At 39.0% G+C, this 25,780-nt stretch overlaps 1 protein-coding gene across 1 annotated transcript in view; it reads left to right on the forward strand.

Moving 5' to 3' along the window:
• Positions 1-2,738: 2,738 nt before the first annotated feature.
• AFF2 (ALF transcription elongation factor 2) overlaps positions 2,739-25,780 on the forward strand; it is a 61,283-nt gene continuing 38,241 nt past the window's right edge. The window contains exons 1-7 of the mRNA XM_071220261.1: positions 2,739-2,797; positions 3,732-3,891; positions 6,016-7,023; positions 9,572-9,693; positions 13,467-13,686; positions 24,444-24,727; positions 25,296-25,359. Of these exons, the coding sequence (XP_071076362.1) occupies positions 2,739-2,797; positions 3,732-3,891; positions 6,016-7,023; positions 9,572-9,693; positions 13,467-13,686; positions 24,444-24,727; positions 25,296-25,359 (1,917 nt within the window). The remainder of the gene's footprint in view (positions 2,798-3,731; positions 3,892-6,015; positions 7,024-9,571; positions 9,694-13,466; positions 13,687-24,443; positions 24,728-25,295; positions 25,360-25,780) is intronic.

The raw sequence follows: 25,780 nt of genomic DNA on the forward strand, positions 1-25,780 counted from the left end.
AGGCATTTTTTATGCCAACAATGAAATATCAGAAACAGAAACCTGGAAAAAAATCCCACTTGATATAGCAACAAGAAAAATAAAGTACCTACAAATAAACCTAACCAACAAGGTAAAAGACTTGTGCTCAGAAAACTACATAACACTGAAGAAAGAAATTAAGAATGATGCAAATAAATGGAAGCACAAACCGTGTTCTTGGATTGGAAGAATTAACATCATCAAAAGGTTCACACTATCCAAAGCTATTTATAGATTCAATGCAATACCTATTAAAGTACCAATGATATATTTCACAGATATAGAACAAATATTACAATAATTAATATGGAACTAAAAACAAACTCAAATAGCCACAGTAATTTTGAGAAAGAACAAAGTAGGAGGTATAACAATACGTGATATCAAACTATATTGCAAGGCCACTATAATGAAAACAGTCTGGTACTGACATAAGAACAGACACATGGATCAATGAAAAGAACAGAGAGCCCAGAAATAAACTCAGGTTTCTATGGTCAATTAATATTTGACAATGTGGGCAGGAGAATATAATGGAGGAAAAACAACCTCTTCAACAAATGGTATTGGGACATCTGGATGGCTATGTGCAAAAAATGAATCTCGACCACCAAAACGCCACACACAAAAATAAACTCAAGATGAAAAAAAGACAAATATAACTCATGACATGATAAAATTCCTAGAGGAGAGCATAGGGAGGAAAATCTCAGATATTCCATGCCGCAATATTTTCACTGATATGTCCCCTACAACAAGGGATACAAAGGAAAGAATAAACAAATGGGATCTCATCAAAATAAAAAGCTTCTGCATGGCTAAAGAATACATCAGCAAAGTGAAAATGGAACCAAACATATAGTAAAACATATTTACCAATGATACCTCAGACAAGTGTTTGATCTCCAAAATATATAAAGAACTCACATGATTCCACTCTAGAAAGACAAACAACCCAATTAAAAAATGAGCAAAAGACTTAAACAGCCACATCTCCAAGGAGGACATACAGAGGGCTGAGAGACATATGAAAAGATGCTCAGTATCACTAGCTATCAGAGAAATGAAAATTCAAACCACAATGAGATACCACCTCACATCAGTCAGAATGGACATCATAAGCAAATCAACAAACAAGTAACAAGTTCTGGCAAGGCTGTGGAGAAAAGGGAACCCTCTTGCACTGTTGGTGGGAATGCAGACTGGTGCAGCCACTGTGGAACAAAGCATGGAATTTCTTCAGAAAACTAAAAATGGAAGTGCCTTTTGACCCAGCAATTCCACTGCTGGGATGATACCCTAAGAATCCTGAAACATTAGTCCCAATGAAAGTATGAACTGCAATGTTCTTAGCAGCATTATTTACAATAGCAAAGCGCTGGAAACAGCCTAAATTACCATCAGTAATTTAATGAAATTAAAAAATGTGGTATATTTACACAGTGGAATACTATGCAGCAGAAAGAAAGGGGCTCCTACCCATCAGGACAGCATGGGTGGAACTGGAGAGCATTATGCTAAGTGAAATAAACCAGGAGGAAAAAGACGATTAAAATGTGATCTCATCTATAATTGGAACCTAATCAACAAAACAAACAAGGTAGTAAAACATAACCAGAGACACTGAAATAAAGAACAATCTAACAGTGACGTAAAGGACGCCGGGCAGGAGATAATGGTAACAATGGGGAAGGGTAATATCAATGTACATATATAAAGGACCCATGGTCAAGGACAATGGGGGCGGCAATTGAATGTGAGGGCTCCTAGGCAGAAGAGGGGAGAGCATTGGGGAGAAAATGGAGACAACTGTAGTTGATCATCAATATTTTTTTAAAGCCAGAAGTTAATGTATAAATATGAAAGAAAACTAAGAAAGTACCATTTAATTTGAAAGTAATAACAAAGTATGAGTTACATCTTATCTTTCAATCCACCAGCCAGTAGTCTCAGTATTGTTGATGCTCTGCACTATATTTTAAACTGTTAGACATACACGGAGACACAAACACACACAGAGACATTTTTTTCCATGAGATATAGTCCCCTATATCTTCTGCTTCCCCTAATCTCTTGATGTATTTGGCACAGGACTGTATTTGCAGATAACATCTACTTAGCAAATAGAATTTTAAAATGAGCTTTTGCTATATGAAAGAAATACCTACTTGGGAGATTACAGGGGATGTCTTTATGGACACAAGGTACATATAATTGGAAGGGTCTGTGCATTGGATAGTGTCTAATGAGGAGTCTATGCTGGTTTGAAAGTGATGTGGTACCTTCCCAAGCAACAGCTGCATAAGGATCTAGCTCAGTGTTCAAGAGCTTTAATTTTGATGAAGAATAAGCTCCTGTTAAGGCGTGGAGTGGGAGCAGACAAGAATTAATGTTCTATGCTTACAGAGTCTTGGACAGACAGATCTTTGGGGAATATCTTTTTCCACATTGAAGGTAGGGCCACAGGACCAGGTGTCCTCCAAGATTAAGCCTACACTCTCCTACTGAGCTGAGTGGGAAAAGGCCAGGAAAGGATCTGGGAGTGTGAGGGGCAGTAAGCTTCTGATGGCCAGCCAGGCAGATCAGCGGGCCAGCCCCAGTACAGCAGTGAATGCCCTGTATCCCCCAACCCACCCTTTACCCTGATTATCAAAAAGGGAATTTGGGTGAAGATACAAAGGGAGATAAGAATCCTCCCCCGTATTTAGACCCCCATTATGGAGCAAAAACAGAGCAAAACTCAGTCCAAAGAGATGAAGAGCAAAAGGAAAGACAGGTGATGACATACCCCAGTGTGACAAGAGCAGCTAAGAATGATTTGTGATTGGACACAGAGAGCAAATGATTACTAAAGAAGATTATTGATTGTCAATAAAGGCAGAGTGGCAAATGGTATCAACTTTCAAATGTTTTGCTTGGTCAGCTTTACACATTTAAAATCAATCATTAGAGATGGTTAGTCCTATATGATCATACCTCCTGGTAAGAGTTTTAAAAGTAGTTTACAAGAAATTATGGTGGAGGAAGCTTAGAAGTACATCTTCTGATTTTCTTATTCATGCAGTCAACTCTGGTCACCTTGGTGCTAGATGCTGGGTGCTTGGAACTGGGTACCTGCAGTGAATATGCCTTACACAGCCTCTGCTGTTGAGGGAACTGGGAGGGTATGGTTGTAGTCTCACTTCTCTAACTAGCTATGAGACAGAGGCAAGCTGAACCCCTCTCTGAATCTCAGTTTCCTCAGATTAAAATGAGGACTGAACTCACCCCTTCTTGGTTTGAGGACTATACTGTGTGTATGCTAAGATCAAAGTCCCTTGACAAACTTATGGGTTTCTGAAAAATATGGCAACAGAAAATAAAAATGATCTTAATTGGAAAAAAATGGGACTATTAAGAATGCAATACTGTGCATCTCTATCTGCATTCAACCTTGGTTTAAAGTTTTCATGTGGAGTGAGGGGGCAAGGCTTTCTTGGGAAGGAAGACAATGTGATGGAACCCAAGGAACTTGGACACAAACAGACCTGGCTCTAATGGAACCTTTGACCATGGGCCCCTCACTAAGCCTCATGTTTCTCATTTGTAAATTGAGATGGAATGCTCCACTCTACCTGTATCCCCCAAATCATAGGCCCTTATGCTGAACTGGGCTCTTCCAGGTGGCTTGAGACTGAAAAAGGAAATGAATGATGTTATTTTTCTTTCAGCCCACTCTTGGCGACACCTCAGCTCCCACCTACAGTGCAAGCCAATGAGGGATCTGTCAGCTCCAGTGATTCAGAGAGCAGCTCTGAGTCAGACTCAGACACTGAAAGCAGCACCACGGACAGTGAATCCAATGAGTTGCCTTGTGTGGCCACTCCAGAGGTGGGTGAAGTAGCTAATGCCACAAGCATGATCTGCCTGTCATTGAGGCAGCATCCCAAACACACAGACATGCACACACTTTCAACACAATAATTAATTTATCACAATAAATACTTCACAAAAGTATTCAGGAACAGTCATACCTAAGTACTTATCAGCTTCAGAACTTGTTGAACCCTTTACTTGTTGTATTTTAATGAGAAAAAAATGTGTCAGCACTCAGCAGTTGCTTGGAACTCATTGCACTTGCTAGAACTTGTATGAGTAACGACACCATTCCAGAAGAGAAAATTCTTCTTCCTTCAGTACTCGTTGGCGTTAGCACTTGTCATGAGTTCTGGACCAAATTAACGATGAGTACAGAGGTACCACTGTATTTGATAGCATTTTTCCCTCTAAAACAGTGTGGGAATTGATTGTGGGAGCAGGAGGTGGGCTGGGTGGAGGAGAGCAAAGGTGGAAAAATTGGGACAACTGTAATAGAACAAAAATAAAATATTAAAAAGAACAATTAAAAACATATTCACACAGTCTCTACCAGGCAAACTTCTTGCTATGTGACTGACTTGCTGTATGACTCAGCTACTTTGAGCCTTCAAGCTTCCTCACATGTAAACTGAAATGTTAATAACTGGTCTAGCAGCTTGTCTTTCTAGGGAACTAGTGAAGACCCACTTCTAGCCTTGGGGATACCATGCCTTCTTACTCTAGGATGAAGCAATGAATTGCCACTTGGCAATTAAGACACAAGCAGGTCACTTTTTAAAAAAATTCAGTTGCATCCTATGAATGTGTTTGATAATAATTCATGAAAACACTCAACACTGGTCCATAAAAATACTGAAATGATAATTTTGAAATGAAAGAATGTGCCTTTTCCCTCCTATCCTCTCTGAGTCCAGGATAGCTCCTCAGTTCCCCCGATCCTAAACCTTGTACAGCAAGCTCTTTACACACTTGTTTTTCAATAATCAGAAAAAATAATAGAAGATGCAGCAGCAATATTACTACTATTAGTAATAGCTAATACTTTTTGAACTTGCATGATGTGCCAGTACTGTGAGAAGCTCTTGACTTGCATTCACTTATTTCATCCTCATAAAAATACCCTTTGAGGTCCTTGCTATTACTATCCCCATTTTACAGATGAGAGAATAAGATTCTGGGCAGTTAAGAAAGAACTTTCCCAAAATGTCATAGATAGGCGATGGCAGAGTCAGGACTGAAACCAGGTTCTGTGTGTTACCAGAGCTGGTGCCCTTAAAGTCAGAGCTCTGCTGCCAACAGTGGCAGCCAATACAATTTTCTGGACCCTCACCGGCCATTGCCCTGTGCAGGTTGGAATCACAGCTACTCAAGTGTTTTTAATTCTGTCACCTTCTATTAGCTGGTGCCATAAGCCACAGCTGATGTCTTTCAAAAGAACAGCAATTCTAATAAAAATAATGGCTCTTTTAGTTCAACAGCAGAATTCAGAGTTAGGAATCAAGCATCTGAATTGTATGCATCATTTCCATGGCTTAACAGCAGATGCTAATGCCAGCATACATGTCCCCATACACCACAGAGTTCAGTAGTTTTTCAGAAGTTAAATCTTTTCATCCTTCAGTAAAAATAGAAAAGACCTATTCTTTTTGCAGTGGATTACAGCATCATATAGGAAGCACTGGCACTCTGGCAGATAAGAAAGCCTTTTCTTTTGAACTGCACTTGAGGTTTGCTTACATTCATTTCAGGACCAGAGATCATTACACCTGTTTCCTGGTGAAAGGTTTAGTATGAGTCTCACCAAAGGATTTTGGGAACATGTTTTCCTTCCAAGCCTCCCTATCCACTCTCCGAAAAAAACTCTTTGTAAATAACTTTTTCCTTCCTTGCCAGACTGGAGAATATTTTCATAAGGAGGGTGTAAATTAGTTTAAATAAGTATATTGGGGCTTGTTTGTGGCATATTTGACTTTCTGGGTAACTTGATTAATGTGGAATCTGTGTGTGCATTTGTAAATGTGTGAATGATTACTTAACATCCAAAGCTTTTACCAGCAAATAGCCACTATACTGAGGGTCATCCTGAATCTTTCCCAGATGTGAAATTCATTCTTGCTGCTGTTTCTCAATCTGCAGCCTGAGCCGCCCACAACCAACAAGTGGCAGTTGGATAAGTGGCTTAACAAAGTGACATCCCAGAACAAATCATTTATTTGTGGCCAAAATGAGACACCCATGGAGACAATTTCTGTGCCTCCTGCAATCACCCAAACAATGGAAGTCCAGGTCAAAGTGAAGACAACCCCCAGCCAGGTACTGGCTAAACCCAAAGAGAGGCCTCTCCTCAGTGTCATCAGGGAGAAAACCCATCCACAGCACACCCAGAAAACTACAGAAGCAAAGGCTTTGAAGCATAAGTTGTCAAAAATTATTGAGACAGCTTCTCAAAGGACAATTGGGAAAAAGCAGCCCAAAAAGTTCGAGAAGAATACCAGCACTAATGAGTTTACCTGGCCCAAACCAAATATTACCAGCAGCACTCCCAAAGAAAAAGGAAGTATGGAGCTTCCTGATGCACCAAGAAGCCGCAATGAAGTTACTGCCCACAAACCAGTTCCTAGGAATGAACCAAGGCCTAATATCCCATTGGCCACTGAGAAGAAGAAATATATAGGGCTTGGAAAAATTGTCCCAAAGTCCTGGGAATTCATTGAAACAGATTCATCTACATCTAATTGTAACACAGATCAGGAACAAACCCTGAAGATCAAAGTCCTACCTCCTTGTACTGCTCCTGGGCACAATTTAGCCAAATCCAAGAAGACCTGTGGTGCTAGACTGACCCTCAGCACCTCAATCAGTAGCAGCAGCAATAACAATTTATTCATCAATAATGAGGAGCCAGCTTTGTCACCCATCCCTGTCATGCAAACTGAGCTTCTATCCCCTCTACAAGAACAAGAGAATATGAAAAATCTCTGGGTGAAGATTGATCTTGACTTACTATCTCGAGTGCCTGTCCACAACTTACTCCAAGCATCCACAGCCAAGCCAGAAAACAAGGAGACTGCCTCAAAACCCAAGTGCCAGATTGCTGGGGCAAATGTTGAAAAAGCTACCCCTAAGGGCAAGCGTAAGCAGAAGGTAAGCTTTTTAATGTTGGCTGCCACTTGATCATAGTAGTGGCTAATTTGATCTTGAGTCTTATTTTTAAGGACTAAAATGGCAGTGGATTGTAGTTTTTGGTGAAGACAATGGTACTTTCCATGATAAATGCTGTATTTGACATGATTAAGGAGGAAATGTTAGTAATGATCGGGGTTTGGCAGTTAATGTCAAGAATATCCAATATGTCACAGGAGGGATTATGATGTGTAGGAAAGAAGAATATGAAAAAAGTCTCCTCATTATGCTAAGTGAAATAAGCCAGGCGGTGAGGGACAAATACCATATGATCTCACCTTTAACTGGAACATAACCAATAGAAGAAAAAAACAAACAAAATATAACCAAATAGACATTGAAGTTAAGAACAATCTAAGAATAGCCAGAGTGGGGGGGGGCGGGGACAGTGGGAAGAGGGGATTACAGGAACTACTATAAAGGATACATGGACAAAACCAAGGGGGAGGGTGGAGGTGGGGGAGGGAGGTGGGTTCACCTGGGGTGGGGTGGAGGGATGGGGAGAAAAGGCATACATCTGTAATTGAATAACAATAAAAATTTTTTAAAAAAAGAAAGAAAATGAAAGAACAGATGAGAAAATCAGGACCTTGAAACAGTGAACTCTTAGGACTGTGAATTAAAGGACTGCTATTTCAAAAAAAAAAAAAAAAGAAAAGAAAAGAAAAAAAAGAAAGAAAGAAAAAAAAAGAAAGAAAAAATAGATACTAATTGTTAGAAGCACGATTTTTGGAGTGTTTTTTTTTTTTAACATGGCATTATTGCAGAAATGGCTAATTAAAATAAAAGCAATATTTGAAAAAAAAAAAAAGAAAAAAGTCCCCTTCCTCAGGCTGTCAGTCTCTGGGGTCAGCTCCTTTAGCAGCTCCTGCTTTCATGGACTCATAGGTCATTACTCTACAGTCCCCACCCCAACAGCAGCAAGGAACCCAAGTGTTCCTAAGATCAAAATGCATCCTCTGGGCCTTGTTAGTTTATCAGAACAAACATCTGCATCCCCACAATCCAGTTACACTTTGATTATCCTGCTCTTGCTAGACACATGTTCTGCCCAGCTTGCTGGGTCCCCTGACCTGTGTGACCCAGCTTGACTTGTGAAAATCTTCCATGCATGAGACTAGGGCTACGAATTATAATGAGAAGGTGAAATGCAGAGTGGCCTCTTCAATTTCAAACACACCTAGAGAAGTGACTTTGTATCTAATAGACTCATTCTGTTGTAACTTCAGACAGTGTGATACTTTTTAAGAGTAACATCATCTTGTGGTGATTTGGGGAATATTTTTAATGGCTGGCACAGTGGCTGGAGAGGAGGTTTCTTATTCTTTCCCATTTATTCTGTCCCTTCCCAGAGTGACTTAAGAATCATCAGAAATGGCTTAGATTCTTCATTAGGGAATACCCCTACCTGTGGCCAAGCCTTACTGCTGAATTGTATACTGCATGGATAATTTAAGTCTTCACTCAGCATTAGCAATTCAAAGCAGAGGCTCTGTGCTGTGCACCAGCTTATGCAATGAGAGTATGCCAAAATAGGGACCAAAGTCTGGGATCCTTACCTTTTCACTTTTTCTCCACTCTTAGGACAACAGTACAACTAGGGGTAAAGAATGTACTTTCATAACAAGCATATGCAAATGTCCAAAGCTGTGCCTTGCACATGATTAATTCCCTTGTATGCTGTTGATTGTATAAGTGATGTTTACATATTACCCACAACCCCCATGCTGCTTAGACATGATTTACGTCATGTTAGAGTTGAAATGTTAGTTTCTAAATTACTCATTTGTTGATGGGAGAAGTATCTGAAAAGTACAGATTCTATTTACTTTTGCTGTGAGATTCCTATGCCACCCTGTGTTGTGATCCTTGAAGGCGAGGCAGGTCCATGGTATTCAAGCAGACTGAATGATATTCATGGAGCCATTGGGATGTCTGGCATGCCTTTATTCATGGGTGGGTGAGCCATGCACACTGCAAGGTGCATGTCTACCTGCATGTCTCTGCATCATAACCCTTGCTCCCTAGCATGGCACCCATCATGGCACCTGTCTCCTTGTGTGTGTCTCCCAACATTGCCCTAGCAGGCAGTCCATACCTGTTTAGGTACTAGAGGGGAACAAAGCCAGAAAACTGACAGGGAATTACATAACATAACATAGTTCTGCGCATGCGAGCCCACTTCGTGTTATAGGAACAGTTTATCGGACCTAGTCTCAAGGCTATAACTCGAGAACACTAGTTATCAGGCCCCTTCCAAGGGTATGGAACACTGCTTTCCTTAGCTACCCAGACACCTGGGTGAGGAAGCCAGACTGCCTCCACTTACACTACATACCCAATCTTTAATTAGAGGTTCACATTACAGCTCAACTATTTCAAATTCCAACTTTTTGGTAGGATTAGGTTAGGCAAGGCTAATTGTTTTTCCATTTAATCAAAGGCGCTCATTGTTTTAAAAGTCTGCATGTGCTATGTATTTTAAACTTCATATTTTTTCCTGTTAAAGCCAACAGAAGTTGCAGAGAAAATCCCTGAGAAGAAGCAACACCTGGAGGAGGCCACCACTATCTGCCTGCTTCCCCCTTGCATCTCTCCAGCCCCATCCCAAAAGCCCCCCTGCACTAAAGAGTGAGTTTCCCCTGTCTTTGTATGATACTTCAATTGTTCAGACACTTAAACAATCATCTTTTGGGAGTTCTTGTCTCAGGGGAATATTAGGTGAAAAACAAGAGTTGTTCAGTCTGGTCCTGACTGCTGTTCCTGGTCTAACAAGAGGAGGCTAAAGGGTGAAATATAAGGTACCAGATTTGGGGTGGCACCATGAGATTTTTAGCAACATTTCCTTATCCTAATTCAGATTGACAACCATTCTGTTTGGCCAATGTGAACTTTTATCACTAAGTGAATGTTAAAAGAAAGTAAATGGGCAGCATCAAGAGACACCTATCACTTGAACCAGATCACCTGATTCAGGACAACTTCCAGTTCTGTTGGTGGTTAAACAATTTCCCTGGAAAGCAACCTTTTGGCCTTGACAATACCCAGCTGCTGCTTCCTGTGTGGTGTCATTGTTTAACCTTAATATGAAGCTTGAAGATCAGTAGCTACATCCTGAACTCCTCAGGGGCCAGGGGAATGACATGTCCAGGAGGATCAGAGATGAGCTATCTGGGAATCCCCCTCCCTAGGCAGTTCTGTGTTGGGGAAATCAAGCTAGGAATCAATAGGTTAATTCCAATCAGTTGTCACCTCTTCACCCTTCTCCCTCTTTATGGAAGGTTCCAGAGTCAGGCAGGAGGTCTCCTTGTTTCCTCCTCACTTAAACAGCCTCAGCCTTCCCTAGAGAAGTCCTTCCCTCTCTGTTTCTACCAAGCATTGTGACTACATTCTTCTGTCTTACAAATATCAGTTAACAATCATGTCAGTTACTGGAATCATTCTGTCTGGATAATTATTGCCATAAATTTATTCAACATTAGAGACTACTTCCATCAAATACCAGTTTTGGAGCTTATTAGCAGCCCAGAGCAGAAGAGACAATCTGGCTAACTGCTGCTAACAATTGATTTCACAGATTATTAATGTCAGTGATATAGCATCAATCTGCCACAGAGAAGATGTCAGAAAGAAATTATTGGCTTGCATTTGTTTTGATCCTTGTTGTTTTGAGATGAAAGATAGAAAAAGCACAACTACCATTAGATCCACTCAATATAACAAAGCAATTTGGGCCCTGAGCTCCCCCTCTCCCTAAAGACCCACAGCTCTTTGTGAACTGTGTCTGTATTCCATGGTATAACTTTGATCTGAAACATCTCTTCACTTACTTAGAGTTCTCAGAACTAGAAACCCTTATAGTGGAGCAAGCTAATGCTCTTCACCCCAGAGTGAGCCAGTCATCTGGGGAAACATGCTTCTTCCCCAGTGGTTAAACATGGTCATCTTCCAAGGAGGAAGAACTACAATGACAGTTTCCAGGCTTTGAGCAGTTCAGGCTACCTAAAGGCAAAAGGAAAAGGCAGAGGACAGAGGAGAATCACCACAACATCAGTCCTCCTTGCTCCCCAAGGACCTGTCACTATTTCCATTTCATGGAAGGGAGATGATCAAATATTAAGTAAATGTCTAATAATTTGAATATGTTCTCATAAAATGCTGTTTTTAACTCAGGGTAATTATGGTCTTTCTGCTTTTGTTGTAGGTAGGAAAACAGTGGTTACCTAGTAGTATTTTTTTATTCAGGAGGACCTGAGTCAGGATTTCATGGTCATCCAAAAATTTCGAGTCTGAAAAAATCTCTGCAGATGAGGGAGAATGAAGCATGGACCTCTCAGAGGTCTTCTCCTGGGAACCTCTCCTCAAACTTTGTGATTTTTTCATCCTGCAAACTAAATCCTTGGAAATTTCTATGAGTCAACATTCACTTTTCTAAATGAATATTCTAAACCTAGCAAAGAATGCCACACCAGAAGGGCCCTGCTGAGTTCCTCACTGATTCTTTGAAGCTTGAACCATTAGTTACAATCAATAAGACCTCTGAGGCATTGAGAAGGAGTGACAATATACCTCTCTTGTCTGCTGTCTTCTTCTGGCCTCCTATAAGAGGTACAGAAAGTAACAAAAAATGTTCTTGTAGTAAGAAGCTATAATGGCGACAGAGTTGTCTCTACAAAATGCTCCCTGGGTATTTTTCACTAGTAAAGTTATTAAAGACCCCACGACCAAACAAATGAAGAGGGAGCCAGGGGACCAGTTCCTACTGCATAGATTGTACTGTACTGTGTGTAATGTACTATGTGAAATGGCAGATTAGCAGGCCTAACATGACTGGAGTAGCCAACAACAAATCAACTGCCTTTAATAAGCAGCTCTTCACCTTGCAGCCCCCAATGCTGTCTCAGACAGCCCAGGTAATGGAATGGTCGTAGCTAATGAAAAATTCACCTCTTATAGTTACCTAGCTTAACACCTTAACAGATGCCAATACTTAACATTTTTATACATAGATTCCCAAAAGTCTGATGTCTCTGTTATGATTATACTTTGTGCAGGCTGATGTTTGCGGAGCTTCCTCATGGACATGAATCTTAATCTTTAGTCACTATTATTTTAATAAGGCATCACAACTTTCTTAAAATGGTTCTATACATCAAAGAAATATTAAAAATCCACTGGAAAATATTTAATTTATTTTAACCAATTAAGGTAATAGTAAAAACAGTTATTTTTTAAATTTTGCCATATATGAATTCACATAGAGCCACATTATAAAACAAAAGGTGGATCAACAAATATTATTACAATGGGAATATTTGGGCAACACAGAGGAAGTGGAATAAGGAGACACTCCATTGAGTTCTGCCATTTCAGAAAATCAAACCACTTGAACGCTTGTTCACCTTTGATTTGTTGCTTTGAGACGTTATAAATCTGTATTTCTAAACACTGACTAAAATTGACCAAGAGGGAAACATAAATTCTTGTTGACTTAATATGCTGTTAAAAATTGTAGTCAGTAGTCAAGAAAAATAAATGGCTGCACAGTACGATATGACTTGTCTAAGAAAATATTAAAATTCAAGTAATTTGCATAAATTACTCTAAGACAGTAACTGAAACAAAAATCCACGATTCAATTACCATGTTAAGCAACTAGCATAAGGTTTTAGTTGTTCTGTTTCATTTGAAGCCTGTCTATTTGATGGTGCCCATTTAACTAGTAGATAAATCAATTTGAAAGCACAGGACAGTAGATGTCTTGTGTGCGGCACTATGAAAAAAAAATTTTTATATGGACTTTGGTGAAGTGGAGTACATCAATACCTCAATATAACAACTTAAGTTTGAGAGCTCATTATGCCTTGGCATTGGGGCAGAACATTATGAACATGCAATTTGTAATGTACCACTAAACTATTTATTGCATTATTTATTTCTAGGTAATATATAAGCGTAGTATTTCTTAAGAAAATGTCCTCCCACTAATATTATTTTACTATATCATTTATTGTGTGATTATGCAGTTAAGTCCTAAGGCCAAATAAGTAGGAACTATCCTAAAAAATGAAGATTAAAGTGTACATTGAATTTTCCATAAAAATCTAATTAATAGTAATCTTGAAAGGTTACAAATATCACATTGGAGCACACTGCATTAGACACATATTTATTATAGAGTTCTATTTCAAAGACATGTGTTTGCTCTTAGATACATATGTTTGCATTTGTCTACAGCTATATCTATAAAGAGGGACATCTCTATATGTGTTTTTATATATGCTCTTCATCACAGGTAAAGGAACACTAACTAAAATGTTACTTCAACTGAACATACTGGCATAATGAGAAAATTTGGAATACAGACAAAACTTAATGATACCCTAAATCCTTTGTTAATACAGAAATAATTCATCCAGGAGAGCAAATAGAAGAAAAGAAGAAAAGCTGTTCCCTACTTCACTTTCCCCACTGCCAGATCATCCACATCGCAGAAACATCAGTGGCAATAATGGTCCCTTTAGTCAAGACAAAAACATCCCTGTGATTGGACAGATCACCTCTGCCAAACCTAAGTGGAGTGAAAACAAAATCTGTGCTACTATCAAAGGGATATCCGTAAATGTAAGCATTTTAGGAGAAATATTATGATTGTCAAGTAGAAACAAGTTGAAACAGCTTATCTAACTAGACTTGACCACATGGTGGTGTTGCAGGGTAATGGGAGGAAGAGGCAGAGAGAAAATATATATGTACATACAAATACACAAACTGTCCATTATTTCAAATTTGGATTATTCTTTTTTTTAAAGATTTTATTTATTTATTTTTAGAGAGTTGAAGGGAGGGAGAAAGAGAGAGAGAGAAATATCAATGCATGGTTGCCTCTTGCATACTCCCTACTGGGGACCTGACCCGCAACCCAGGCATGTGCCCTGACTGGAAATCAAACCAGTGAGCATTTGGTTCACAGGCTGGTACCCAATCCCCTGAAGCACACCAGCCAAACCTCAATTATTCTAATTTAGAATGAATTTTCTATTCCAGCCTTACTGCTCCAAACAAATTATTATGCAGGGACCTGGGGCTTTGGACATCCTTTGGTCCAAGCCTTTCATATATTGGGGGTGAGTACACTTCCAAAATACTGACCACAGAATCTGGTACATGGTAGGCACTGGTCATTTAATGAATGAAAGAACAAATGGCTGATATGGGATTGCCCAAGGTCACTGAACTGGGGCTGGAACTCCAAGTTACATCTTTCCACCACCTATATTAACGGGTATGAATGTACCAGATGCTATGGTCACTATTTTGGAAGTGCCTCCCACCCCCAAATATAAAGACTTGGACCTAAGGATATCCAAAGCCCCAAGTCTCGTCGTAATTATCTGTTTGGAGCAGTAAGATTAGAATGAACACTTGAAACTTTTATATAATCTTATTAACAAATACTACTCCAATAAATTTAATTTCTAACAGATGTTATTTATTTAATTTTAGAGACAGGGGAAGGGAGGGAAAAAGAGAGGGAAAGAAACATCGATGTGCAAGTGAAACATCCATCACCTCTCGGGCACCTCCCAATGAGGACCTGGCCCACAACCCAGGCATGTGTTCTGACAGGGAATCAAGCTAGTGACCTTTTGGTTCATAGGCTGGTACTCAATCCACTGAGCCACACCAGCCATGGCCCAATAAACTTAATTTTAAAAATAAATAAATAAATAAAAAGAATGATTATGATGTTGGAATTTAAAAGGTAAATTTGTTGCTAAAATAACACAATTGTTCTAAGCTCAACTAAATGATTAACTAACTAGTCCTTTGGATTTTCTACACTGCTGCTTAATTAGTGTATATAATTGCAAATTTGTATCACTTTTCACATCCACACAGAATATATTTTCATCTCTCTCAGGTATAAATACATAAACTGTGGGAACCAGGAGCCATAGTATCACTAGTAAATATTAATGACAAATGTATCTGTCTTGTAAATATATGTATATGCAGATGTAGCATCTGTATGTATCTATTCTCCTTTAAATGTCGTATAAAAAGCAAATGAGTGAAACTCAATGAGTTTTCAAGTGCCTGGTACTAACCAGGAGGACCCTGAATCAAAAGTATCAATTTAACCTTCCATAGAAATCAGTAAGTCCTCTGAGCTGTAAGAAAGCCAATTTATAGGCCTTCCATCATCTGACATGACTGAGATGATTTACATATACATATATATATGAATAGTATCACTGATATAAGGAAATTGCTGTATAATAGGATTGTCATGTTCCATAAGAAATTTATGTGTATCGGTATGTATGCACACATAATATTTGCATTCACATTTAAAGACATTGACTATAGTGTTAGGAATTAAAACATACATTGTAAATAGTAATTACACTATCAATCCTATTTTTCATAATGAATATAATTAATATTTTAAACTCCACTTGATGCTCTTTTCTATTGCAAGTTTTTGGAGGGTGTATACCATATCTAGGCAATTCTCTTTGTATAGTGCCTAGTATATTCTCACAAATAATTAAGTGCTTAATACAAATGCCTTTATGACCATGATAATGCTTACAAGAATCTACAAAATAATTTCCACAAGAACTAAGAAACTACTGTTAAACCTGATAAATATTATTATATTTGCACTTATAAGTTGATCATTCCTTTGAAGGAAATCACTTGTGTACCTCATGATATAAAAAAGCACCCATTGCCTCTTATTTGTCCACTCCTCCTTTCTATTAATGGCTTGAAATCTTGGGAGAGTTTGTAATATATTTTTCGCTAGCCTCAGAGTTAAGAGACTTGATGCATAGGACTAGCACTTCAATAACTTTGGTCTGAGACCTTGGACAATTTATGAAATCTCCATAAGATAAGTGGGTTTGACTAGATTATCTATAAGACTTCTCCCAACTCTAAAAGTGTCTTCAATTTTGTGCTCTCAGAGAATTCTTTCTTCCATTTATGCATAAAGTCTTTTTATTAACTCAAAGGATGGGTGGGTATGGACAGAGAGCATGTTTATATAATTTACATGACCATGGCCAATTGCTGCCATTTCCAGTCAGATGTGTCAGGACTGACATTGATGCCATATTCATGGTGGACATTTAGGGTTCTTATCACATATTTTGACTATAGAGACTGTGGCACTGCCTTTGGCTTCCACTGCTTGCTCTTGGCTATCTGGCTCTGGCACTAGAAACATGGAGCTGGATTAGGAGTTTTAGAAAACTGATTTTTTTAATGTGTTTGGACTGAATAAAATCCACGATCATCTTTAAACTATTTTCTCCATATCCATCATTACAATTTTTAGATGTGTAGACTCTCAGCACATTTATGTCAGTGAACTCTTTGTAGTAGAAGTTTTGACAATCAGAGAAGTCCATAATCAAGTGGAATAGATAGACTTCCTTTTTTTTTTTCATTTCTGTATTTTTTTTAAAATTTCCATTGTTATTCAAGTACAATTGTATGCCTTTTCTCACAATCCCTCCAACCCACCCCAACTGAACGCACCCCCCTCCCCCACCTCCACACTCCCCCTTGGTTTTGTCCATGTGTCCTCCATAGTAGTTCCTGTAATCCCCTCTTCCCACTATCTCCCCGCCCCCCGGCTATTGTTAGATTTTTCTCAACTTCAATGTCTCTGGCTATATTTTGTTTGCTTTTTTCTTCTATTGATTATGTTCCAGTTAAAGGTGAGATCATATGGTATTTGTCCCTCACCCCCTGGCTTATTTCACTTGCATAATGCTCTCCAGTTTCATCCCTGCTGTTGCAAAGGGTATAAGCTCCTTCTTTCTCTCTGCTGCAAAGAATTCCATTGTGTAAATATACACAGTTTTTGGATCCACTCCTTGCTGATGGGCACTTAGGTTGCTTCCAGTACTTGGCTATCGTAAATTGTGCTGCTATGAACATTGGGGTGCACAGGTTCTTTGGGATTGGTGTTTCAGGGTTCTTAGGGTATAATCCCAGCAGCAGTATTGCTGGGTCAAAGGGCAGTTCCATTTTTAGTTTTCTGAGGAAATTCCATATTGTTTTCCACAGTGGCCTCACCAGTCTGCATTCCCACCAACAGTGCACGAGAGTTCCCTTTTCTCCGCATCCTCTCCAACATTTGTTTGTGGATTTGTTTAAGTTGGCCACTCTGACTGGTGTGACATAGTACCTCATTGTGATTTTAATTTGCATCTCTCTGATGGCTACTGATGCTGAGCATTTTTCATATGTCTCTGGACCCTCTGTATATCTTCCTTGGAGAAGAGTCTGTTCAGGTCCTTTGCCCATCTTTTAATTGAGTTGGTTGTCTTCCTGGAGTGGAGTCGTGTGAGTTCTTTATATATTTTGGAGATCAGGCCCTTGTCTGAGGTATCATTGGCAAATATGTTTTCCCATACTGTTGGTTCTCTTTGAAATTTGGTGCTGTTTTCTTTAGCCATGCAGAAGCTTTCTATTTCGATGAGGTCCCATTTGTTTATTCTTTCCTTTATGTCCCTTGCCTTAGGGGATGTGTCAGTGAGAATGTTGCTGCGTGGAATGTCTGAGATTTTCCTGCCAATGTTTTCCTCAAGGACTTTTATGGTGTTACGACTTATCCATCTTGAGCTTATTTTCGTGTATGGCGTAAGTTAGTGATTGAGTTCCTTTTTTTGCACGTAGCTGTCCAGATCTCCCAACACCATCTGTTGAAGAGGCTGTTTTTGCTCCATTTTATGCTCCTGCCTCCTTTGTCAAACATTAATTGTAGGTATAGACTTCAGATTATATCTGGGCTCTTTGTTCTGTTCCATTGGTCCACGTGCCTGTTTTTATGCCAGTACCAGGCTGTTTTGATTGCAGTGGCCTTGTAATACAGTTTGACATCAAGTAATGTGATCCCTCCTGCTTTGTTCTTCTTTCCCAAAATTGCTGCAGCTATTCGGGGTCATTTATGGTTCCATATAAATTTCTGAAATGTTTGTTCTATATCTGTGAAATATGTCATGGGTACTCTAATAGGGATTGCATTGAATCTATAAATTGCTTTGGGTAGTATGGCCATTTTGATGATGTTAATTCTTCCAATCCATGAACATGGTACATGCTTCCATTTGTTTGTATCTTCCTTAATTTCTTTCTTCAGTGTGTAGTTTTCTGAGTACAGCTCTTTTACCTCCTTGGTTAGGTTGATTCCTAGGTACTTTATTTTTCTTGTTGCTATATCAAATGGGATTTTTTTCCTGATTTCTGTTTCTGCAGTTTCGTTGTTGGTGTACAGGAATGCCTTTGATTTCTGAGTATTGACTTTGTATCCAGCTGTTTTGCCAAATTCATTTATTAGGTCGAGTACTTTTTTGGTGGAGACTATAGGATTTTCCATGTACACTATCATGTCGTCTGAAAACAGTGACAGTTTCATTTCCTCCTTTCCAATTTTGATGCCTTTTATTGCTTTTTCTTGTCTGATTGCTGTGGCTAGGACATCCAATACTATGTTGAATAGGAGTTGTGAGAGAGGGCATCCTTGTCTTGTTCCTGATTTTAGTGGGAAAGCTCTAAGTTTTTGTCCATTGAGTGTGATGTTGGCTGTAGGTTTCTCATATATGGCCTTTATTATGTTGAAGAATGCTCCCTCTATTCCTACTCTGCTGTGTGTTTTTATCAGAAATGGGTGCTGTATCTTATCAAATGCTTTTTCCTCATCTATTGATATGACCATGTGATTTTTGTGTTTGCAGTTATTGATGTGATGTATTATGTTTATTGATTTGTGAATATTGTACCATCCTTGCATCCCTGGGATGAATCCCACTTGGTCATGGTGGATGATCTTTTTATTGTATTGCTGGATGCAGTTTGCCAATATTTTGTTGGGAATTTTAGCATCTATGTTCGTCAGCGATATTGGCCTGAAGTCTTCTTTCTTCCTTGTGTCTTTGTCTGGTTTTGGGATTAGGATGATGCTGGCTTCATAAAAAGAGTTTGGGAGTCTTCCATCAGTTTGGATGTTTTTGAATAGTCTGTGAAGGATAGGGGTTAGCTCTTCCTTAAATGCTTTGTAGAATTCTCCTGTGAAACCATCTGGTCCAGGCCTTTTGGGTGTTGGTAGTTTCTTGATGACTGCTTCAATTTCGTCTGCTGTTATTGGTCTGTTCAGGTTTTCTGCTTCTTCATTCAGTTTTGGAAGATAATATTTTTCTAGAAATGTATCCATTTCATCTAGGTTTTCAAATTTCTGAGCATACAGTTCTTCGTAGGACTTTCGTACAATCCTTTGTATTTCTGTGGTATCAGTTGTAATCTCTCCTCTTTCATTTTTAATTGTGCTTATTTGGATCCTCTCTTTTTTCTTCTTCATGAGCCTCCTAAAGGCTTGTCGATTTTGTTTATCTTTTCAAAGAACCAGCTCCTGGATTCATTGATCCTTAAAATTGTGCTTTTAGTCTCTATGTCATTTAGTTCTGCTCTGATCTTGGTTATTTCCTTCCTTCTGCTTGCTCTGGGCTGTCTTTGTTGTTGTTCCTCGAGTTCTTGTAGGTGTAGGGTTAGGTTGTTTGTTTGTAATGTTTCTATCCTCTTAAGGTAGGCCTGTATTGCTATGAACTTCCCTCTCAGGACTGCCTTTGCTGGGTCCCATAGGTTTTGGGTTGTTGTGAGTTCATTTTCATTTGTTTCCAGACAGTTATTGATTTATTCCCTAATCTCGTTCTTGACCCATTCATTGTTTAATAGCATGCTATTCAGTCTCCATGATTTTGAGTGTTTTGGGTTTTTTCCTTTCAGGTTGGTTTCTAGTTTCATTCCCTTGTGGTCAGAGAAAATGCTTGATATGATTTCAATTTTCTTGAATTTGTTGAGGCTTGCTTTGTGTCCTATCATGTGGTCTATCTTTGAAAATGTTCCATGGACACTTGAAAAGAATGTGTATTTTGCTTCTTTGGGATGAAAAGCTCTCTCTATATATATCAGTTAAGTCCATTTCCTCTAGGGTATTGTTAAGTGACACAATACCCTTGTTGATATTTTCTTTGGAAGACCTGTCCATTTTTGATAGTGGGGTGTTAAAGTCCCCTACTATAATTGTGTTGCTGTCAATATCTTTCTTGAAGTCCTCCAAGATTTTCTTTATGTATTTGGGTCCTCCTATGTTGGGTGCATATATATCTACAATGTTGATGTCTTCTTGGTGGATTCTTCCTTTGAATATTATGAAGTGACCTTCTGGGTCTCTCCTTATGGCCCTTCTTTGGAAGTCTATTTTGTCTGATATGAGTATTGCTACCCCTGCTTTTTTTTCCTGTCTGTTGCTTGGAAAATTTGTTTCCAGCCCTTCACTTTCAGTGTGTGTAAGTCTTTTTTCCTGAGATGGGTCTCTTGTAGGCAGCATATGTGTGGGTCATGTTTTCTTATCCATTCAGCTATTCTATGTCTTTTGGTTGGAGCATTTAATCCTTTTACATTTAAGGTTATTATCGATAGGTAGTTATCATTTTGACTAGTCACACAAGCATGCATTCAACAAATAATTAGCAATACTAGGCTGTGGCGTAGGGTAGATGTGGTGGGAGCACCAATGTCATAAATCAGAGGTGGGTCCAGCACTCAAAAATCTCTCAACCTAAAGTGAGCAATGAGACATGCACTCAAAGAACCAGAATATAAAATATTTGGTGATTGGTATCATACAGAAGGGATCAAGACAAACGTTTCAGATCTCTAAAGGGACCAAAGAGGATTGCGGCACTTCTGGCCATAAACCTAAGGCAGTTTCCTGGAGGAGTTTTTTTCTTAAGCTAGTTCACAATAGACAAGTAGAGCTTAGAAATGGAGGGAAGTAGTTAAACCAAATGTGGTATAACAATACAATGGAATATTATTCAGCCTTAACAAGGAAGGAAAATCTGACACATGCTACAACATGAATAAGCCTTGAGGACATTTTGCTAAGTGAAATAAGCCAGTCCCCAAAAAGACAAATATCGTATCATTCCACTTATATGTGGTAACTAGAGTAGTCAAATTCGAAAAGACAGAAAGTACAAGGGTAGTTGCCAGGAGCTGGGAGAGGGTGGAATTGGACATTTTTTTAATGGGGAGAGTTTCATTTTTGCAAGTTGAAAAAGTTCTGGATATTGGTGAAACAACAATGTGAATGGACCTAATCCTAGTAAACTGTACACCTAAAAATGGTTAAGATGGTAAATGTGCTGCTATATGTATTTTACCATAATTTAAAAAATTAAAATGGAGTTAATTATCAGGAGGTGAAAAAGAAAAAAAATAATGAAGGGAAAGTTTTCTCAACCCTAAGAGTCTGCATGAAGCAAAGCAGGAAAGTGAAGAAAGCAGGATATGTTCAGTTTAGTGATAGGTTCATGGGAGGGAATACTGGGAGATAATCAGGGATGGCATTACATACCAGCAAAGGAACTCAGATTTAGTTTGCATTTGGGCACAAGGTAGTGAAATATGTGGAGCTTTGTTTAAAAAGCTCAGACTGGAAGGCAGCTGATTGACGGTGGATTTTAAAAGATAGCTTGGATTTTGAGTGTTGGCCTGGAGGCTGTTTGATAGTCTTGGTCAGGAGGCACAAGGGCCTGCACTTTGAGGCTTCAGAATAGAAAAAACAGATTTGGGAAACATTTGGTGGATACACTGAATAAAAATTTGTCACTGATTGGATAATGTAATGGAGAGAAAAGTATTAAGAATATAATAGACTACTGCTTTTCAAAAAGTTTTTGGAGCATTATAATTTTTGAAATAAAACCATTTACAGAATTTCAATATATAAAGCCAATTAAAGCAGAGAAGCTCAGATGGGAGGCATGGTGGGGAGTACACAAGTTCCAATGCTCCTGGACCAGGGATGACAACAATACCCTTACTGACATGGAAAAATCCAGCCTTGGTGACAGGGAAAACCATCATATCATCAACATAAAGAGGGAGCTTTTTTGGTTATCAATTTGATTTCAGAGAAATTTGAGGTCCTAATGGGCCATCTTTTTTTTTTCTTTTTTTTAAATTAGTTTATTGTTGTTCAAGTACAGTTGTCTGCATTTACTCCCCACCCCCACACCTCAGCCATTCCCACCTCCCTCCCCTGATTCCACCCCCTTTGGTTTTATCTATGTGTCCTTTATAGTTGTTCCTGAAAACCATTCCCCCTTTTCCCCCAATTATCCCCTCCCACCTCCCCTCTGGTTACTGTCAGATTGTTCTTAATTTCAATGTCTCTGGTTATTTTTCTTGCCTGTTTGTTTTGTTGATTAAGTTCCCCTTAAATGTGAGATCATATGGTATTTGTCTTTCACTGCCTGGCTTATTTCACTTAGCATAATGCTCTCCAGTTCCATCCATGCTGTCACAAAGGGTAGGAGCTCCTAATTTCTTTTTGCTGCGTAGTATTCGATTGTGTAAATGTACCATGGCTTTTTGATCCATTCATTTACTGATGGGCACTTAGGTTGCTTCCCGTTCATGGCTATTGTAAATGGTGCTGCTATGAACATTGGGGTGCATAGGTTCTTATGGATAGGTGTTTCAGGGTTCTTAGGATATAATCTCAGCAGTGGCATTGCTGGGTCAAAAGGCACTTCCATTTTTAGCTTTCTGAGGAAACTCCATGCTGTTTTCCACAGTGGCTGCACCAATCTGCATTCCCACCAACAGTGCACTAGGGTTCCCTTTTCTCCACATACTCTCCAACACTTGTTGTTTATTGATTTGTTTATGATTGCCATTCTGACTGGTGTGAAGTGGTATCTCATTGTGGTTTTAATTTGCATATCTCTGGTGGCTAGTGATGCTGAGCATCTTCTCATATGTCTCTGGGCCCTCTATACATCCTCCTTGGAGAAGTGTCTGTTTAGGTATTTTGCCCATTTTTTAATTGGGTTATTTGTCTTCCTGAAGTAGAGTCATGTGAGTTCTTTATGTATTTTGGAGATCAAACCCTTGTCCGAGGTATCATTGCCAAATATGTTTTCCCATATGGTTGGTTCTCTTTTCATTTTAATGCTGTTTTCTTTAGCCATGCAGAAGCTTTTTATTTTGATGAGATCCCATTTGTTTATTATTTCCTGTATGTTCCTTGCTCCAGGGAACATATCGGTGAAAATATTGCTGCATGGCATAAGAACAGTCAGTTAGACCAATGGAACAGAACAGAGAGCTCAGAAATAAACCCAAGTCTCTATGGTCAATTAATATTTGACAAAGGGGGAAGAAGCATAAAATGAATTAAAAATAGCCTCTTCAACAAATGGTGTTGGGAGACCTGGACAGCTACATATGAAAAAAATGAAATTCGATCACCAACTTACACCATACACAAAAACAAATTCAAGGTGGATAATTCATGACACCATAAAAGTCCTAAAGGAAAACATAGGCAGGGAAATCTCAGATATTCCATGCAGCAATATTTTTATGAATGGGCCATCTTGATGGAAGTATCCAGAGGTGGTCACTGCAGATCTGGAGCTTTGAATAGAGGATAAGATTGATATTTCCATTTAGGATATACTAATCATCAAATCTGTGGCAATGCATACAGGAAAAGGAAGAGGCATCATGGCAACTATGTTCAGGTGTAGAATAGCCAGGAGTGTCCCACAAGTAGTCTTGGGGCACATGCTCTCACATAATTAGAAATCTCACCACTTAATTTCTTCATCTGGACCCTATTATGTTAATGGCAATGACAGCTCTGAGTGAATCTCAGAAGTCTCTTACCCATTTGATTTTTGACCTTGTCAAATGAGCTTTCACCATCCAAAGACTTCAAAATGAGGAGACATTCATGTGCCATTCACTTAGCTGGAAATGAGCTAAGCTCCTCACATGAATGAAAGGGCAGGTTTGGTCTTGGTACTACCTAGCATAATGATTATTGCAGTACAATGTCTGGTTTGATGGCATTTGACTGCACTGTATCTTGTATCTTGCAGAGTGACCTGAGTACTTATCCTAGTGAAAGTTTCTGGGCTAGTTTACTGATCAAAATTACACACTTCTACCTCACCCACTCCCTCTCCCTCCCTCCCTTTCCCATTTTTCCTTCTCCCCTCACATCCCTTACCAGATTTAGACATTTGCCAATGGCTCTATTCATGGGATGATTGTATTATGTATCCCAAGCACCTGACTAACTTAGTACTTGGTGTCATCATACAACAAAATCTGTTAATTTATAGAGTTAATAAAATATACCAAGGTAACTATTTATCCTCAAGCTGTATCCATTGTTTTCTTTTCCCTTGCCTTGTTTGTTAGTGTGCTCGACATTCATAGCATTTATGAAAAGATGTTCCAAAAAGCTAGACCTAATGGAAGTTATTTGTCCTCCTTTCTCCCAGGATGCTGACACTCCAAAAAAGGCAGCCTCTGCCACTGTTACTGTCAGCAACATTGCTATTGCCACTGCCACCACAACGGCCATTGTCACTGACTCTGTCATGGCCACTGTCACTGCTACAGCCACTACCACAAGCACTACCACTACCATTTCCACCACCACCTCTACCATCACTACTGGCCTAATGGGTTGCAGTCACCTGGAGATGACGTCCTGGGCAGCCCTGCCCCTTCTGTCCACCAGCATCACCAGTGTCCGGAGATCCAAGCTCACTTTTGACGACTCGTATGTTGTCCCCAGATTGTCATGGACTCAGTTTGGGAGTGGTGAATGGGAGATGGAGTCAGTATAATTTTTCTAGCACCATGCAATGTGTCATCCAATATAAGACCTTGGCAGCAGTTTCTATAGCATTAAAAGTATATCCCTCCTCCCCACACTCTCCTATCTTTACCAAGAAATATCTTTGACCCATTTTAATTGTCAATCTCTGTTACTGTTTTCAAAGCCAGATGTTTAATTCTAGTTATTTGTACTCCTTTCTTATCAATGTTCTCAGATAGAGCTCTGGGCCAACAAAGAGGTTTTATAGCTCAATTTTGTTGGATTTGTTTGGATAACTAGAATGATTGTGGTTGGAGGATGTAGTTATTTATTCTAATGGACCATTATGCACTTCAGATTTCATTTACAGACTTATTTTGAGGTTAGTTATTGTATGAATGATAGCATTCTTCTGCCCTTCTCAAGGCATTACATAGGAATGGATTTATAAAAAAATATTTTTGACTATTCAGGTTTTAATGAAAAGATGAACCATTTGTTTCTAATAGAGGTCATTTTGTATGCTTAGGGTTTGCAATGCTGATTATTACATGCAAGAAGCTAAGAAGCTGAAGCACAAAGCTGATGCACTGGTAGGTTTCCTTCACTCATTGCTTTGTTCCCATTAAGGTATTATGCTGTGAAGGTAAACAAAGGAACTTTACAAACAATTCAAACTTTCTCATTGCTGCTGTGACAGGGAGAGATTGGGACTGCTTAATTCCTTAACACTGTATTTCTCAAATTGTTTTGCATTGTGTTACCCTGCCATTCATGTATTGCCTTTTCCATTAGTTTTCCTCTTGCACCAATTTCGGAAGCTAAATGGCATGTACTATTATCATTGTCTTTCAAATGGATTTGAAATGACTGCTGATACTGGTCTGGAGAAGTTGGGGGCTTTCTTTGGTTCTGGTAAACCAGAAAATAGCGTGGAAAATAAGTTTATTGAGAGCTGATAAAGTGGCCTCAAAAATTAGTTCTGCAAAACTTGGGTGTATAGAAAAAAAAACC

This window comes from Desmodus rotundus, chromosome X, assembly GCF_022682495.2.
Source record: "Desmodus rotundus isolate HL8 chromosome X, HLdesRot8A.1, whole genome shotgun sequence".
In the NCBI taxonomy this organism is placed as follows: Eukaryota; Metazoa; Chordata; class Mammalia; order Chiroptera; family Phyllostomidae; genus Desmodus; species Desmodus rotundus.